Source organism: Bradysia coprophila, unplaced genomic scaffold (genome assembly GCF_014529535.1).
Source record: "Bradysia coprophila strain Holo2 unplaced genomic scaffold, BU_Bcop_v1 contig_151, whole genome shotgun sequence".
NCBI classification, from domain to species: domain Eukaryota; kingdom Metazoa; phylum Arthropoda; class Insecta; order Diptera; family Sciaridae; genus Bradysia; species Bradysia coprophila.
In genome coordinates this window covers 4,635,946-4,649,229 of record NW_023503423.1, presented here as the reverse complement: position 1 = coordinate 4,649,229, position 13,284 = coordinate 4,635,946, and the positions used below count along the sequence as shown (strand labels likewise).

The 13,284-nt window shown below is 38.6% G+C and overlaps 3 protein-coding genes across 4 annotated transcripts; 1 reads left to right on the top strand and 2 right to left on the bottom strand.

Moving 5' to 3' along the window:
• Nucleotides 1-212: 212 nt before the first annotated feature.
• Nucleotides 213-2,957, bottom strand: LOC119074576 (ATP-binding cassette sub-family B member 10, mitochondrial). Its single transcript, XM_037180806.1, has 7 exons — nt 2,276-2,957; nt 2,119-2,199; nt 1,659-2,062; nt 1,332-1,593; nt 1,168-1,271; nt 730-1,107; nt 213-658 (listed from the first exon to the last, which is right to left on the bottom strand). The coding sequence occupies exons 1-7, from the start codon at nt 2,790-2,792 to the stop codon at nt 347-349; spliced, it is 2,058 nt and encodes a 685-aa protein (XP_037036701.1). The 5' UTR covers nt 2,793-2,957; the 3' UTR covers nt 213-346.
• A 1,489-nt stretch (nt 2,958-4,446) lies between these two features.
• Nucleotides 4,447-12,528, bottom strand: LOC119074590 (4-coumarate--CoA ligase 1-like). Of its 2 annotated transcripts, none has more exons than XM_037180829.1 (8): nt 12,414-12,528; nt 6,485-6,718; nt 6,206-6,416; nt 5,948-6,136; nt 5,789-5,880; nt 5,514-5,730; nt 5,275-5,449; nt 4,447-5,215 (listed from the first exon to the last, which is right to left on the bottom strand). In XM_037180829.1, exons 2-8 carry the CDS (start codon nt 6,698-6,700, stop codon nt 4,576-4,578), a joined length of 1,740 nt encoding a protein of 579 aa, XP_037036724.1. In that variant the 5' UTR covers nt 6,701-6,718; nt 12,414-12,528; the 3' UTR covers nt 4,447-4,575. The 2 variants fall into 2 exon arrangements, with proteins under 2 accessions (XP_037036724.1, XP_037036725.1); XM_037180830.1 differs by having other exon boundaries at nt 6,485-6,708.
• On the top strand, nt 8,474-9,762 carry LOC119074656. Its single transcript, XM_037180935.1, has 5 exons — nt 8,474-8,736; nt 8,809-8,940; nt 9,011-9,135; nt 9,196-9,462; nt 9,520-9,762. Exons 1-5 carry the CDS (start codon nt 8,594-8,596, stop codon nt 9,711-9,713), a joined length of 861 nt encoding a protein of 286 aa, XP_037036830.1. The 5' UTR covers nt 8,474-8,593; the 3' UTR covers nt 9,714-9,762.
• Nucleotides 12,529-13,284: the final 756 nt, after the last annotated feature.

Sequence of the window (13,284 nt, the reverse complement as noted above, 5' to 3'; positions counted from 1 at the left end):
TTGTTATTCATCTCGGCTACTGCAGCTTTGACTTCATCAACAGTTATGTCGGGCATATCCTCCGATCCCACGTTTCTTATTATTGGTCTATCTTCGGTTTCTTGGTTGTAATTAATGTAGACTGATTTGTTATTGGACCGCGAGGTCTGTTAATTGGTCTCAAAACGTGAAAAACAAAAATAAAATAAAATAATAGTAAAACGACACAGTTCTGTTTTTTGGTCACCATATTTGTATTACTATTCCGCTAAAACAAGAAAAAAAATAATTTATCACACTTCACCTATATAGAGCTCTCTCTCACACTTCATCCGAAACGAACAATATTAGACAACGAAATTTATGGCTATGTCTTGGAATCGGATTCGCTTGGAACAGATTCAGCTACACTGGTCGGTGTATCGAAAGTTTGATTTTGTACTAAGTTCTTAAAAACCCCATTCTCAATTGCTATCAACTCCTCATATGGCCCGAATTCAGCGACACGTCCGCCATCCAACACACAAATATTTTGCGCATTCCGTATTGTACTCAGTCGGTGAGCGATCGTCAGAACTGTTCGTCCCTGAGACAGGTTTTCAATCGAATTTTGAACCAACGATTCGGATACTGCATCTAGGGCTGAGGTAGCTTCGTCGAGGATGAGAATTGATGGATTCTGTTTGATGGATTTGGAAAACAAATGTTTCATGAGAACCTCGAACTAAACGAGAAACATGAGATATTTACTCTGATCAGTGCTCTTGCTATTGCAACCCTCTGTTTCTGGCCACCACTCAACATCATGCCACGCTGGCCGACCATGGTTTCCAAGCCATTAGGTAATTGTTTTGCGAATTCATCAACGTGCGCTTCTCTGATGACACGCTGAAAATGCTCTTCGTTGATTTCCTCATCCGCATTCAATCCGTAGAGAATATTGTCACGAATTGTGCCGCTGAACAGAATCGGTTCCTGGTTAACCGCACCGATATGACTACGCAACCACGTTGGATTGAGTGTTTTGAGGTCCGTTCCATCCAGCGTTACTGATCCGGATTGTGGATCGTATAAACGTAAGAGAAGCGTGGCTATGGTTGTTTTGCCAGAACCACTTCGACCCACGATCTGGGGAAAGAAAACAGTTTTCGAATAGGAAACGACATTAGAAAGCTTACAGGATCTTACTGCCGTAACTGTGCGCGGTTGAAGTGTCAATGACATGTTATTTATAACGGGGTTGGTTGGTCTTGCTGGAAAACTGAATGTCACGTCCTTGAATTGAATTTTACCTGCGAAACCGAACATTCGATTAATGAAAGTAACCAAAAAATTCAATGAAATCATCGCACCGATGGGTCGCTCGGCAAATGTTACTCCACCTTCCACTGGTATTTCGTAACGACGATCGATAATCTCCCAGATACGGGTAGCAGCACCAACTCCTTTATTCATTTCGGTGTAGAAGTTTCCCAAACCACCCAACGACAATGCGGTGTAGCCCGAATAGAGAATGAATGAGGTAAGAGCGCCAATGGTAATACTGTTGTCTGTAACTAAGGATCCGCCGTAAAACAGCACTGATATGATGATGATGTTTCCCGTAAACCCTGTCTGGATATTAAAGCCAAATTAAGGCAAATGCTGACTGAATGAGTCCATTTATTTGAATCGCTAACCAATCCGTAAAAAGTAGCCCGTGCCAAAACGTCCTTATACCCCAGTTTTAGTGCGTCAACCAATTGACTATCGAACAGTTGATTCTCGTACTCCTCCTTGCAGAACATTTTCACCGTTTTGATGTTGTTCAGTCGTTCCTCGCCCGTTTTCATAATTTCCGCGTATTTGTCCAAAATCTGTCGGGTGATGTTTCGCACATATCGTCCGTACACAATGGCCAAACCGGCAACACAAGGCACTATTCCCATGCTCACCATTGCCAGCTCGGGCGACGTATAAACCATCATCGATGTACCAGCACAAATTGTTACAATCGACCGCAGACCGTCAGATAGATTTTGACTGAACGAATTGCCAATGATATAGGTGTCGTTGGACAATCGGTTAACCAATTCTCCGGTGCCTTTAAGGACAAGTGTGAAAGATATCAGATTTACAAACCTATTGCTATACCAATACCTTTAGTGTCGAACCAGCCGGCTTCCTGGTTTATCATTGTTCGATAGACCTTAGCACGGACTTCCTTTATTATGCGAAGGGCTGAAAGTATTAATGAGAACCAAGGTTGAGTATCACAAACATTAATGATTTACTGATGATGACAGAGATGACTTACCAGCACCATTCATCAGGTAAATGCGTCCAAAGTTAGCGAAACCGCCCACCACAAATATTCCAACCAAAATGGCACAGAACTCTTTCAGTTTCTCCTTAGCCACTTGCTCCGTAAATATTATGTCAAGAATTCTCCCGATCGAATATGGAACACCCATAGTGATGGAAGATGACACCAGCAGACATCCCATCGCAGCCAGAAACACCAATTTCTCTTTCCTAGCCAATAAGAGCAGTCGATAGAAATCGGATCCTTTGGGTCGAGCATTTTCTTTGGCAACTTGTTGAGCAGCATTTTTGATGTTTGTCGTCGTAAAGCGTTTCGTAATTAGTGTTACCAGCCGATGTTTCCCATGGAACAGGTTGGCTATTTTATTGATGGAATTGCGATTCAATTTGGTGGTTGTGTAAGTACGGTTCGGTTGCAAGAGATGCCTCGAAGAAGGATTCAGTGAAATTCCACGAATGCATGACATTAGTTGATGCACTCGTATTGATGGTTTGACTATCAGTAACATTGTACGCTAGTTTATCACTCTGATATCTTTAAACATCACTTATGAAAAACTGAATATTTGCAATTCAAATTGCATGAAATGGCAACACTTCTTCTTGGTGGTTATTTTCTGCAGATTTGTCATCAAAATGTCAAGATAAAGATTGTTATGACATTTTAAGGTTAAGAAAGAAAATGAAAAAGAGAGCGAGAGCGTTGAGCGAACTTTTACCGTTCCTGTGTGTGTGTGTGAGTGTTGATGGTAACCCGAGAGAAAATTGAGAATTTTGTGTTCTACTGTGACACACATTTTTACGATTTTTACTCAAAAAGCTTTCGGAAAACTCGATAGTTTAGCGGTTTTATTTCAAACGATTGGCGTGACAATCGATTCAACTGGGAAGGAAATTCAAAAATGGTACAAATGTGATCTGGAATCATACAGTGCTTCCACACTAGTGATCTTTCAATTGTAGTCTTAAGAGTAATATCGCGAAATCTTCGAACAACTTTGGGACAAGGGGTCACGGATATTATTGACTTATAGCTCATTCGATCGTTGAACTGTTGCGAGTAAAACGTGGTACTACGTTTGGTGTCATATATTTTGTTGTCGACGCTCGAGGTCATGAAGTAAGCGTCTGCCAAAAGGGGCCCAAACTCGTTTTCTCGCGATTAGTCGAGTAAAACAATTTTGGGAAAAAACTTTTTTATCTTCGTTAAAAGGTCTTGAAGACGCACATTTTGAGTATACACACCACCAGGTCCATGTTGACCTGTTGGTGATTTCAATAATTTTAGGTGAAAAAATAGGTGATTTTCCCAAGTCCCTGACCGGCTGCAGTGACATAAGTCCGAGACATGGTAAGTATGGTGAGAGAGCCTAGCCTCTGTAGTACCATAACATGTAAAAACAGCCTTAAATAAGTTTCACTGCAAAGGGTTGGAGCGACTTTAGCGGAAGTCCACCCCACGTCGACGAAATTTTATCCCTTTCTTTCGTTTGTTTTTCGCTTTTTTGAGGTTTTTTGTGCGGCTATTTATTATTTATTGCTGATTTTTTGCTGATAAGAGTGAGATTAAAATAAAGAATTTTTCGACGTATTCACGTGGTTCTTATACCCTTGGAACCCAAATTTCCATCTATTTGGACTATTTTCTATATAAAAGTGGGGTATGAAGCATTTTTGGAGTTTTTTGTGGCTATTCAATATTTATTTTCAGTAAAATTGTTATTTAAAGTAAAGTAAACTAAAGTAAAGAGTTGATTGATATATCCACGTTGGTTAAGTACACTTACTTCATGACCTCGAGCGTCGACAACAAAATAAAGTTCGCCTAACGTAGTACTACGTTTTACTCGCAAAAGTTCAACGAATCGAATGAGCTAGCTATAAGTCAATAATATCTGTGACCTCTTGTCCCAAAATATCTGATTTTGTTCGATGTTTTGGCGATCTCACTCTTAAAGAGGAAGAGAGTTCTTGGCTTCAACAGATTCGCCAACTGTGGGGGCACGATAATTTTTTCGTACTTCATCTAACCAAGAGTCAATGTTAATCTGTCTATCTGTTTTGGTCGATACTCTCCAAATTGAAATGTTAAAACTATCCTCTCAATTCATGGAAACGTGAATTCCACAAACTTTCCCATTTTCATCAATTAAAAGTCGAAAAGATTTTGAAGAAAATTTTCTTTATTAAAAAAATATTCTCGCACGACATACGAATGTCCTGCATATTCTCACAATGAGCAGCAATAACAAATTGATGCTGACCAGTTCACGCCAATTAAAAAGTCAACAATTACAAATACAACGCTTTCAATTGGCGTCGCAGAAGCTTTCCCGATGCATTTTTCGGTACACTATCCACAAACTGGATACCACCCTTCAGTTGCTTGTACTCGGATAATCGTTCGTTTACAAAGGCGTGCAATTCTTTTTCGGTAACATTTGTCTGTTTCTTTGGCACAATAAATGCTTTAGGTACCTCGCCATACATATCGTGTGGAATGCCAATAACGGCAGCTTCGTCAATATTTGGATGCTCGCGTAGCACCTCCTCCAATTCGGCTGGAGCTACTTGGAAACCCTTTACTTTGATCAGTTCTTTTAAACGGTCTTTAATGTAAAACAGGCCATTCGAATCGTACGCAGCCAAATCACCCGTTCGAAGCCAATTTCCTTTAACAATTGTCTCGCTGGTAGCTTCCGGATTGTTCAAATAGCCTTTCATCACCTGACATCCTCTAATCATCAGTTCACCAGTTTCGTCGATATCGCAACCAACGAAATTCGGGTCGTCTACTTTGATGATCTTCGCCTCTGTTGATGACGCAACAAATCCAACTGTTGCACGGTTTGTAATACCTTTTGGTGCTATAAGAGTCAGCGGGGAAGATTCCGTCATCCCGTAGCCTTGCATAAACTCTGTGTGAGGGGCTCTAATGGTAGCAATGTTAATGAAATCGGTTGGGACGGTTGTTGTGCAATCAAAACTCACTTTTTGTGGAATCGTTCAACGTCTGATGCACCGAGAGGAGCAGCTCCACTCATTATTGTACGAACATGTTCCAAGTGACGTTTCGCAGTCTTGTCGCTATTTGCCAGGAATAGAACGATTGGTGGAACCAAGTTCAAATAAGTTGCTTTGTGTTCGGCCAGAGTCGTTAGAAACCCTGCAGACGCATAATGTCTCGTTTGAAAATTCACAGTGGCTTCATTGGTATGATAAACACTAACCTTCTGGCTCGAATTTCGGAAGAGCCACAATTTTACATCCGAGTGCCAGTTTGGATATGAGAGACACCACCAGACCATAAATGTGAAAGAATGGTAGAACGCTGGGTAACACATCTTGGAAGTCATTGGTCGTCGGCAGCATTAATCTTTTATCGGGCAGTTTTGCGTCCAGCTGCTCACAGTTGCTAGTTATATTTAAGTGACTGAGCATGACGCCCTTATGGTTTCAGAGGTTAACAGAAAGGTTTGTATGAAAGTTAAGAGGATTATCTTACTTTCGGGAGGCCGGTTGTGCCACTAGAAAATGGCAATACAAAAGTATCGTCAATGTCGACTATCTGTTTATCGAGTGAGTTAAAGTCGACGTCTGTTAAAAGGGAATGTCGTTGATAATTGATCAATCCTCAAAGGCAAAAACACGACAGCTACATTACCTTTGGTACTCATAAGTTCGGTGAAATCTATCGCTCCATTCGGTATGCTTTCACCTAGTTTCGTTTTCACTGTTACAATACTGCAACGTAGCTTGGCCATTTCCTTAGCTGCCTCAACTGTACTATAAGTCTCGGATAATGTGAAGATTATTTTTGGTCTACTAGACACCAGTTGTCGTGATATTTCGGCTGTCGATAAAAAGTTTGAAAATTTACAATCGATTTTGAAGGAAAAATAAAAATTTCACAAATCATCACCGGCAGTGTAAATTGGATTTATTGTTGTGGTGGTGATACCAGCTTCGGATGCACCAAGTAAACAAATTGCATACTCTGGAACATTTGGTAGGCAGATGCCGACAACATCGCCCTGTTTCAGATTGAACTTTGTCTGCAAACGAACAGCTAGAGCTGCACAATGGTCTCGTAGCTTCGAGTAAGTATATTTCCTGCCGGTCACTCCGCAAGTCTGATGATATTTAAAAAAAAACGATTGAAATATGTATACCTAAGAGGTTTATAGTAATCGGCACTCACTATCGCGACTTTATTCTGCCATTTGCTCACATTCTTCCACACATACTGGTCGACTGTTAAGTCTGGTAATGTGATTGGCTCATAAATTGAGCTCAACACAAAGCCATCTTCGGGCGTATACGTTCGGAAACTATTTATGTTGGGATATGATGATATGGACCGGAAAAATGTACTCTTCAGTTGCGGTACTGCAGCTTTCGAGAGTTGTCGAATCATTGTCGTCGCTGAAAGAATCTGAAATTGCACAACGCGTTGTCTTTTGTAACTTTCTTCGATTGAATTATGCAAAGAAAAATTAGACAAGATTTCGCAGCTGTTTTTTGCTGATAAATCTAAAAATAAATGCAAAAATCTTCACATCAAACAAGAACAATCTTCGTATAGTGCTGATAACACAATCACATCTTATCAGTACGGTCGTGCATAACACGTTCACGGTGTACTGTCTTGTTGACTATAATTGAACACGAAATCGGTTTTTGGGGGAAACAAAAATTTATTCCTCGATTCTGCTGGACGCAACTTTATTGCTTAACCGGTTATGGTAACTTGGTGAACCTACTCCAAGAAATCATTAAAACATCCTTCGTGATCTAACCTAATTCAGCAAGCGATTTTTCATGTAAATTCGGATAAGGTTACTAGCCACTTCGTAGTTGTAATTGGTAAATAATTTGCTGATTTAGTAAATATCTTTAGGCAAAGCCGCTGGCACAGTAGTAGAACATTGTCAATGTCAAAGAAAGTAAGTTTTACTGTTGATCAACTCACTTCAAGCAAAAGTGATCATAGTCGACAGCTGCCAAATAGAGTACTATTTTGTAAGGCAGCTCTCAGAGAGCTGCCTTGATGGAAAAGTGTTTTTTTACAGTTTTGTGAAGTTTTATTAACCTATTTATAGTACCGCTTGTGCTTGAAGTCCGCTGAGTTATTTCATGACCTTGAAACAGTGTGGACAGCAACAACCAAAATTAGTAGATACCATTGGATGCTGCGAAAGTAATTCATTGCATTTCGTAACAATTTTGTTTTAAAATCAAATCCTCTCGCAAGAGAGGGATTCTTTTGAAAAACAGCCTATCCAAAGCACCTAGCAGGGTAATAGAGGTTTTTACACGTCGAATATAGTATTTTGATACCCAGAATTTTTTTGAAAGTGGTTTTGGCTTCTAGGGTCGAAGTCCTATCCAGGTACATATAAAAAATTCCAATGGAAGATGCGTCCGATTTCGGTAGGCTGTTTTTCAAAAGAATCCCTCAGAATGTTTTTGAGCAACAAACTTTGGTAACTGTCTTTTTCGGCAAGTGTGGAGCTTGTGCATCCGAGCCGATGGCGAGGTATACCATTACAATTGTCGAAGTTGCAGGAAGCAAATTTAATAAAAGACACACGACTGAGTTTGTGAGTATCACAAGGTTGTTTCATAAGAGAAAAGTGAAATTCGGAATGTTTTCTAATTTGGAAGTTGTTTGTAATTGATTCCACAAGAATTTCGTTTAAGAAATGAAAATCTCGATTTTTATTTTATGAATTTTTGTTAGGACGCGCTTGCAACAAGAATGAAATACCCAAATAAAAAAATCTAGATTTGCATTTCTGTGTAATCAAATTTTGTGAATCATTTGCGTGTTAAGCGCTTCTTGATACTTTGAGCAAATGAAGTAGCAGATTTAACGATTAGCCACTGTTTCTAGGAGATTCTACATTTAATCGATTTCCCGAATTTATGTTTTTGTCCTAGAACCAGTTCAATCCCCTTCTCCATTCTGTCTAAACTGGAAATCCTCATAGGCATGAGTCACTAATAAGAGCCAATATTTGTATTTATATGTGCGTAAAAAGACCCTGGCCATCAGCGCACAAACTTACAGCAATCACACTTTTAAATTGTAATTCCATTTCTAAAAACAAACAAAAAATTCAAACTGTTATCTGCTTACAGCTAGAACCAGCTCGGTGTTACGTAAGAACTTGTTTTTTTGTTAATTGATATTTCTCTCGAAATTAGTCTACTTAAGCGCATCGCGCTCATTACAGCCATTCGTTTTGTTTGTTCGAATCGTGAGACAGTTCATTCAGGGCATCTTACTAAGAAAATCAAATTAAAAATGTGGCTCAACGTTCTACTAATATCGTGTGCTACTATTACCGTTGTTCGAGGTAATTGTTCGCCTTGTGGACCAATGCCTAAGCATTACGAAGAATTGGGATGCGTTGGGAAATATATTGATGGACCTTGCTGTCCCGAAAGGTATATTAGCTCAACTTTCTTCTTCTTTGAATCAAAAACCCAATAACTTCTTGAGCATCAAAAACATCGCAGATTTGAGTGTCCCGATTTGTCTACATACGATACCAACGTTTGTCACCTCAACGGCAAAACCTATCAAAAAGGTGAAATTGTTTCGAGGGCTGATAGTCCACCGTGCAGAGAGGATTGTATATGTGCCGACAGGTTTGTTATACCAGAATTGATATGAGCAACAACAAGAATTTTAACAAATCTTTGGTATTACTTGTCGCAGTGGCAATGGTGATCTAAGATTCCTCTGCCCCATCAAAGAGTGTCCTGAAATGTTCCACGACCCCGATGTGGATTGTGTCCACAAATATTCCTTAGACAGCTGCTGTTCGGTGAACAAAATTTGTGGTAAGACTGGAAAATTGATTTCGACCGTCGAACAGGCTCGCTACAATCTATAAATTTCAGGTACGGGAATAGGAGACCTGCCACAATGTCGTTTCCGTGGAGAAACGTACAATTACGGTGAGAAATTTGTGCCCCAAAGCCCCTACGCAGCCTGTCACCATTGCATATGCGACGAGAATTTCGATAATTCAACGTCGATTGAGGAGAATAAAAATTGTAAAAAAGTGGAGTGTGGCCTCCAGTTACGCTATTTCGATGAGCTCAAAAGCGGTTGCGTTCCAATATATTTCAGAGATACGAAATGTTGTCCGATTGGTTTTCGATGCCGTGAGTGTTCATTTTCGACTGGAATTTTCAATGTTCGAACCATTTAACTAATTCCAGCTTCGGCAAACGACGTAATTTTACCGATCGAAGGATTGCCGGAAATTAGCTCCGTCAAAGAGAATTCCCTCTGTAAATTTGGTTCATTGATCATGCAGCGAGGACAAAGCATTGCAACAGATGAAAAATGCCTAGAATGTACTTGCAGGCATCCGCCCATGATTGAGTGTATCAGAGTAGAGGACTGTCTCTGAGTCAGTTGGTTTTAGTTTTCGATTGAAATACATTCGGATTGATTGGAAAGTTTAGTTTTCGATTTTTTAATTAGAAAGCTGCTAGAAAGTATTGTGGATTTGACGTTGATTTGGTAATCAAAATATTTGTACCTGGATTCGCTGGATTCATATCGTTCGTTGAAGATTTCCAGAACTTTTTGTTAGTTCTGGACAGCCGATAAAATTACATAAATTTTTGTCTAATTTGATGAATGAGGACGTACAAATGTTATCTACTTAATAACTGGCCTCGAAATACTAGATTTATATCACCATGTGGTGTACGAACGTTGTTACGAGTAAATGATTATTCTAGTACTTCAATTGTAATTACAATTGTATCAGTAATGAATCTAATCTGTGGTAATAGTATGTAACATCGTTAGCTGCGAAAGTAGTCCATTACAACAGTACGTGATAAATACGTGAGGTTGCGAGTATCACAAAGCTGTTTCCGAATTAATGAATTACTTAGAAGGAGCACCCAATTGGTTGCGCATGCGAAAGTTGACAATCACATAGGAAAAATGAAGCGAAAATATTCGTCAAGTAATGGATCATTTTCGAAGAGTGCAAATTGCTATGTAATAGTCAACTTTCACAAAGGACATGCAATAAAGCAACGCACATCAAGGAAATGTGCTTCGAGTGATAGCTGTCAAATAGGGTACTATTTTGTAGGAAAAATATTTACAGATTTTTCTACAGTGCCAAAATCTGTTCGGTAGACTGTCCCGTTTCAGTACTCTATTTAGTGTACCACCCATTTAGTGCGTTGAATAAAGGCTTATTTTTCGCTCAAAATTTTTATATTCAAAACCATAAATGTCATAAAATCGCCTACGTGTATCCAAGGTGCACCCAAAGAAGCCAAAATCAATAGGCTTTAGGTTCAAGGTTACATTTAGCCACAAGCCATCGATCCACTGAATGGGCTTTAGGACTTTTTCTGATTGGTATCGTCGATTATTTTTCGCATTGAGAGTGATATCGCCAAATCTTCAGGTGATTTTTTTAACTTTGGAAACAAGCGGTCTCCGATTTTAATGAGTGATAGCAATTCTTGGAAACACGTATCTTTCACTTTTTCTAAAAAAAATTGTTTTCTGTGAAAAGCGACATGTCTTCAGTCAGAGGGTACCAAAAACAGTTTTTCGACAATGACTCAAGAAAAAATTATTTTAAATTGTTGTAATGTTTTACGAACCTTGGAAAGAGTATACGCACTGCTTGGTGCGAGTACATCCACGAGAGTTATGACTAAAAATATAGTGAATGTTCGGAGAGACCGCCTTCTCTGCAGCTTCGATGTTCCACGAAACTGAGTATGGGGTGTTGTAGCTCTGACATGTCTTCACTTTTGAACGCTTTTCACAGAAAACCAATTTTTTTTTTTAGAAAAATTGAAAGATACGTGTTTCTCAGAATTGAAAGACGAATCCAACGAGCTATAACCCCTTTAAATTGGAGACCGCTTGTTCCCCAATCACCTGAAGATTTGGCGATATCACTCTTAATAGATCCAAAGTGACAATTTTTCGTGATACGAACAATCTCATCCTTTCACTACTTCTTGTTGCAGATCGTACCATTCATTTTGTGTTGCCTTTTTCAATTTCTGGCTTACGTTCATTGCATATCGGCACATTGTTTGAATGCTTAAACCGGCAATTGTAACATTTTTATCACCATACCATTATGTAGATAACGGCTATTCCATTTTCGGAGTATACGGTTAAATAACCTAAATGGCTTTATGGCTTCTAAATATAGTCCTTGACCCTTGATAACGAACACTGTGGTATACTTTGTCATTCATACTAACAATGTACTTTCCATCAATACAATTGTATTTTCTTCCATTCAACAGCGAAATAAAAAACCACAAAGCTACCATATACACACCATCAGAGTTGTCGTCGTATACATACTGACACAGAGCCAATATTGTAATCAAATTTATAAGAAAAAAAATCCAACGAACCAGAGTGTATAAATGCAGACGTAAGACGTAAAACTAATAAATATTGCTGTTTAATGTTTACCTTTTAACCGACCGGTTCATCGATATACGATTGTAGTAAACAAGCAACGAATCCACCTCATAGAGAGGTGTTTTGTTGTTCAATCATCTATGGCAGAAGTGGAGGTAGACAGAATATCGACTTGATTATTTCCTTATAAATGGTCGATTAACCCAGTCAAGGTCAATCAAATCTACCGGGGAAATGAATTTTCGATGTTGTTTAAATGTTGCAACGGTTATATTGACTATCAGGTATTAAACCAGCGCCACTATGAATATAACTGGCGATAGCTTCCTATCAATTGCATTTAAATTGAGAGATTTTGCCAATAAGTTCCAGGTGTGGTTTTTGAGAACGCAGTTGGTTTTTTGCTGTTGAAAGGCTTAACCGGTCTATGAAAATAACAATTACACGTAATTGTCACAATCGATCCAATTTTCCCCGAATAAGGAATCGACATCGACACTCGATTCACTGTTAAACGTGAACACTAGACGAGTTAAGTAAAACTGGTCGGTACGACGATACATTCTATAAAAATGAAAACATTTCGAAATAGCCTTGAAATAATTAGTTTTTCGGCGACAATTAAAATGGTTAGCGTCAAACAAAAAAAAAAATGAAAAATAGAAATGGTGCAATCAACCTTTACCTTTCTTCGTAAACAAAGTGACAATCAGACAAATTATCCAACGATAACAGAACGCGAAATCAAAGAACGTTTTTCAATTCAATAACCGACGTTTCTCCTATCAAGTTTGAAGATAAACTGAATTCAAAATACGAATTGTTTATGTTCACAGTCGTGGTGGATTATTCATTTTTATTCACATTGTATTTAATATGTAACATTGTAACATACAGACATACACGCAAGGCGAAAAGTTTCGTTTCGAATTCTTTTTTTTTTTCGTTGAGTATAGTTGATACGATGTGCATTCTTCTGTTTACATACAATTTTTTTTCTCCAGTTCAGTAACGCTTGGGGATTTGTGTGTGAGTAAACTTCGAATCTACAAGTTTTCATGTACACATCTCAATGTCAATGAATGAACCGTTCGTAGACTTATAATCAGATGCATTAGCAGTCCAAATTATAGAAGAGAGAAATGTAATTTACAAAATTAATGATTGTGTTCTACGGTTGTAATTGCTGGGTTATTTCAATGGGACAGAAAATTTGATGAAAATTGTAAATTTTAACATGTATGATTAGATTAGCCCAGGACTTACCAGAGCTTCACACTTTTTGAACAACGTCAACATCGTAAAATTGAAAGAGAAGGTCATTTTGTGGAACTGTTGGGCGAATTCGCGTGGTCAGTTAAGCTGGAAAATCTTTTTTTTTAACATTTTCTGCTGTCATTTAGTTACCACAGCAGTGCAGCATTAACCTGTCACAGACGGCAAGCATATTAACAGTTTTAATATTCAAACTATTACTTTCAGAAATCTTTTACTTCATTTGTTTTGAACATGATTTTTGCTATAAAAGACCTCATCAGTCAGAGATTGTCGTTTAT

Coding starts and splice junctions, on each gene's coding strand:
- LOC119074590 (XM_037180829.1), bottom strand. CDS start 6,700: ATGATTCGACAACTCTCGAAAGCTGCAGTACCGCAACTGAAGAGTACA. Junction 6,137..6,205: donor AAATCCAATTTACACTGCCG/GTGATGATTTGT, acceptor TTTTATCGACAG/CCGAAATATCACGACAACTG. Junction 5,881..5,947: donor CGAACTTATGAGTACCAAAG/GTAATGTAGCTG, acceptor CCCTTTTAACAG/ACGTCGACTTTAACTCACTC.
- LOC119074576 (XM_037180806.1), bottom strand. CDS start 2,792: ATGTTACTGATAGTCAAACCATCAATACGAGTGCATCAACTAATGTCA. Junction 2,200..2,275: donor TTACCTGATGAATGGTGCTG/GTAAGTCATCTC, acceptor TAATACTTTCAG/CCCTTCGCATAATAAAGGAA. Junction 1,594..1,658: donor GGGCTACTTTTTACGGATTG/GTTAGCGATTCA, acceptor TTTAATATCCAG/ACAGGGTTTACGGGAAACAT.
- LOC119074656 (XM_037180935.1), top strand. CDS start 8,594: ATGTGGCTCAACGTTCTACTAATATCGTGTGCTACTATTACCGTTGTT. Junction 8,941..9,010: donor GATTGTATATGTGCCGACAG/GTTTGTTATACC, acceptor TACTTGTCGCAG/TGGCAATGGTGATCTAAGAT. Junction 9,136..9,195: donor TTCGGTGAACAAAATTTGTG/GTAAGACTGGAA, acceptor TATAAATTTCAG/GTACGGGAATAGGAGACCTG.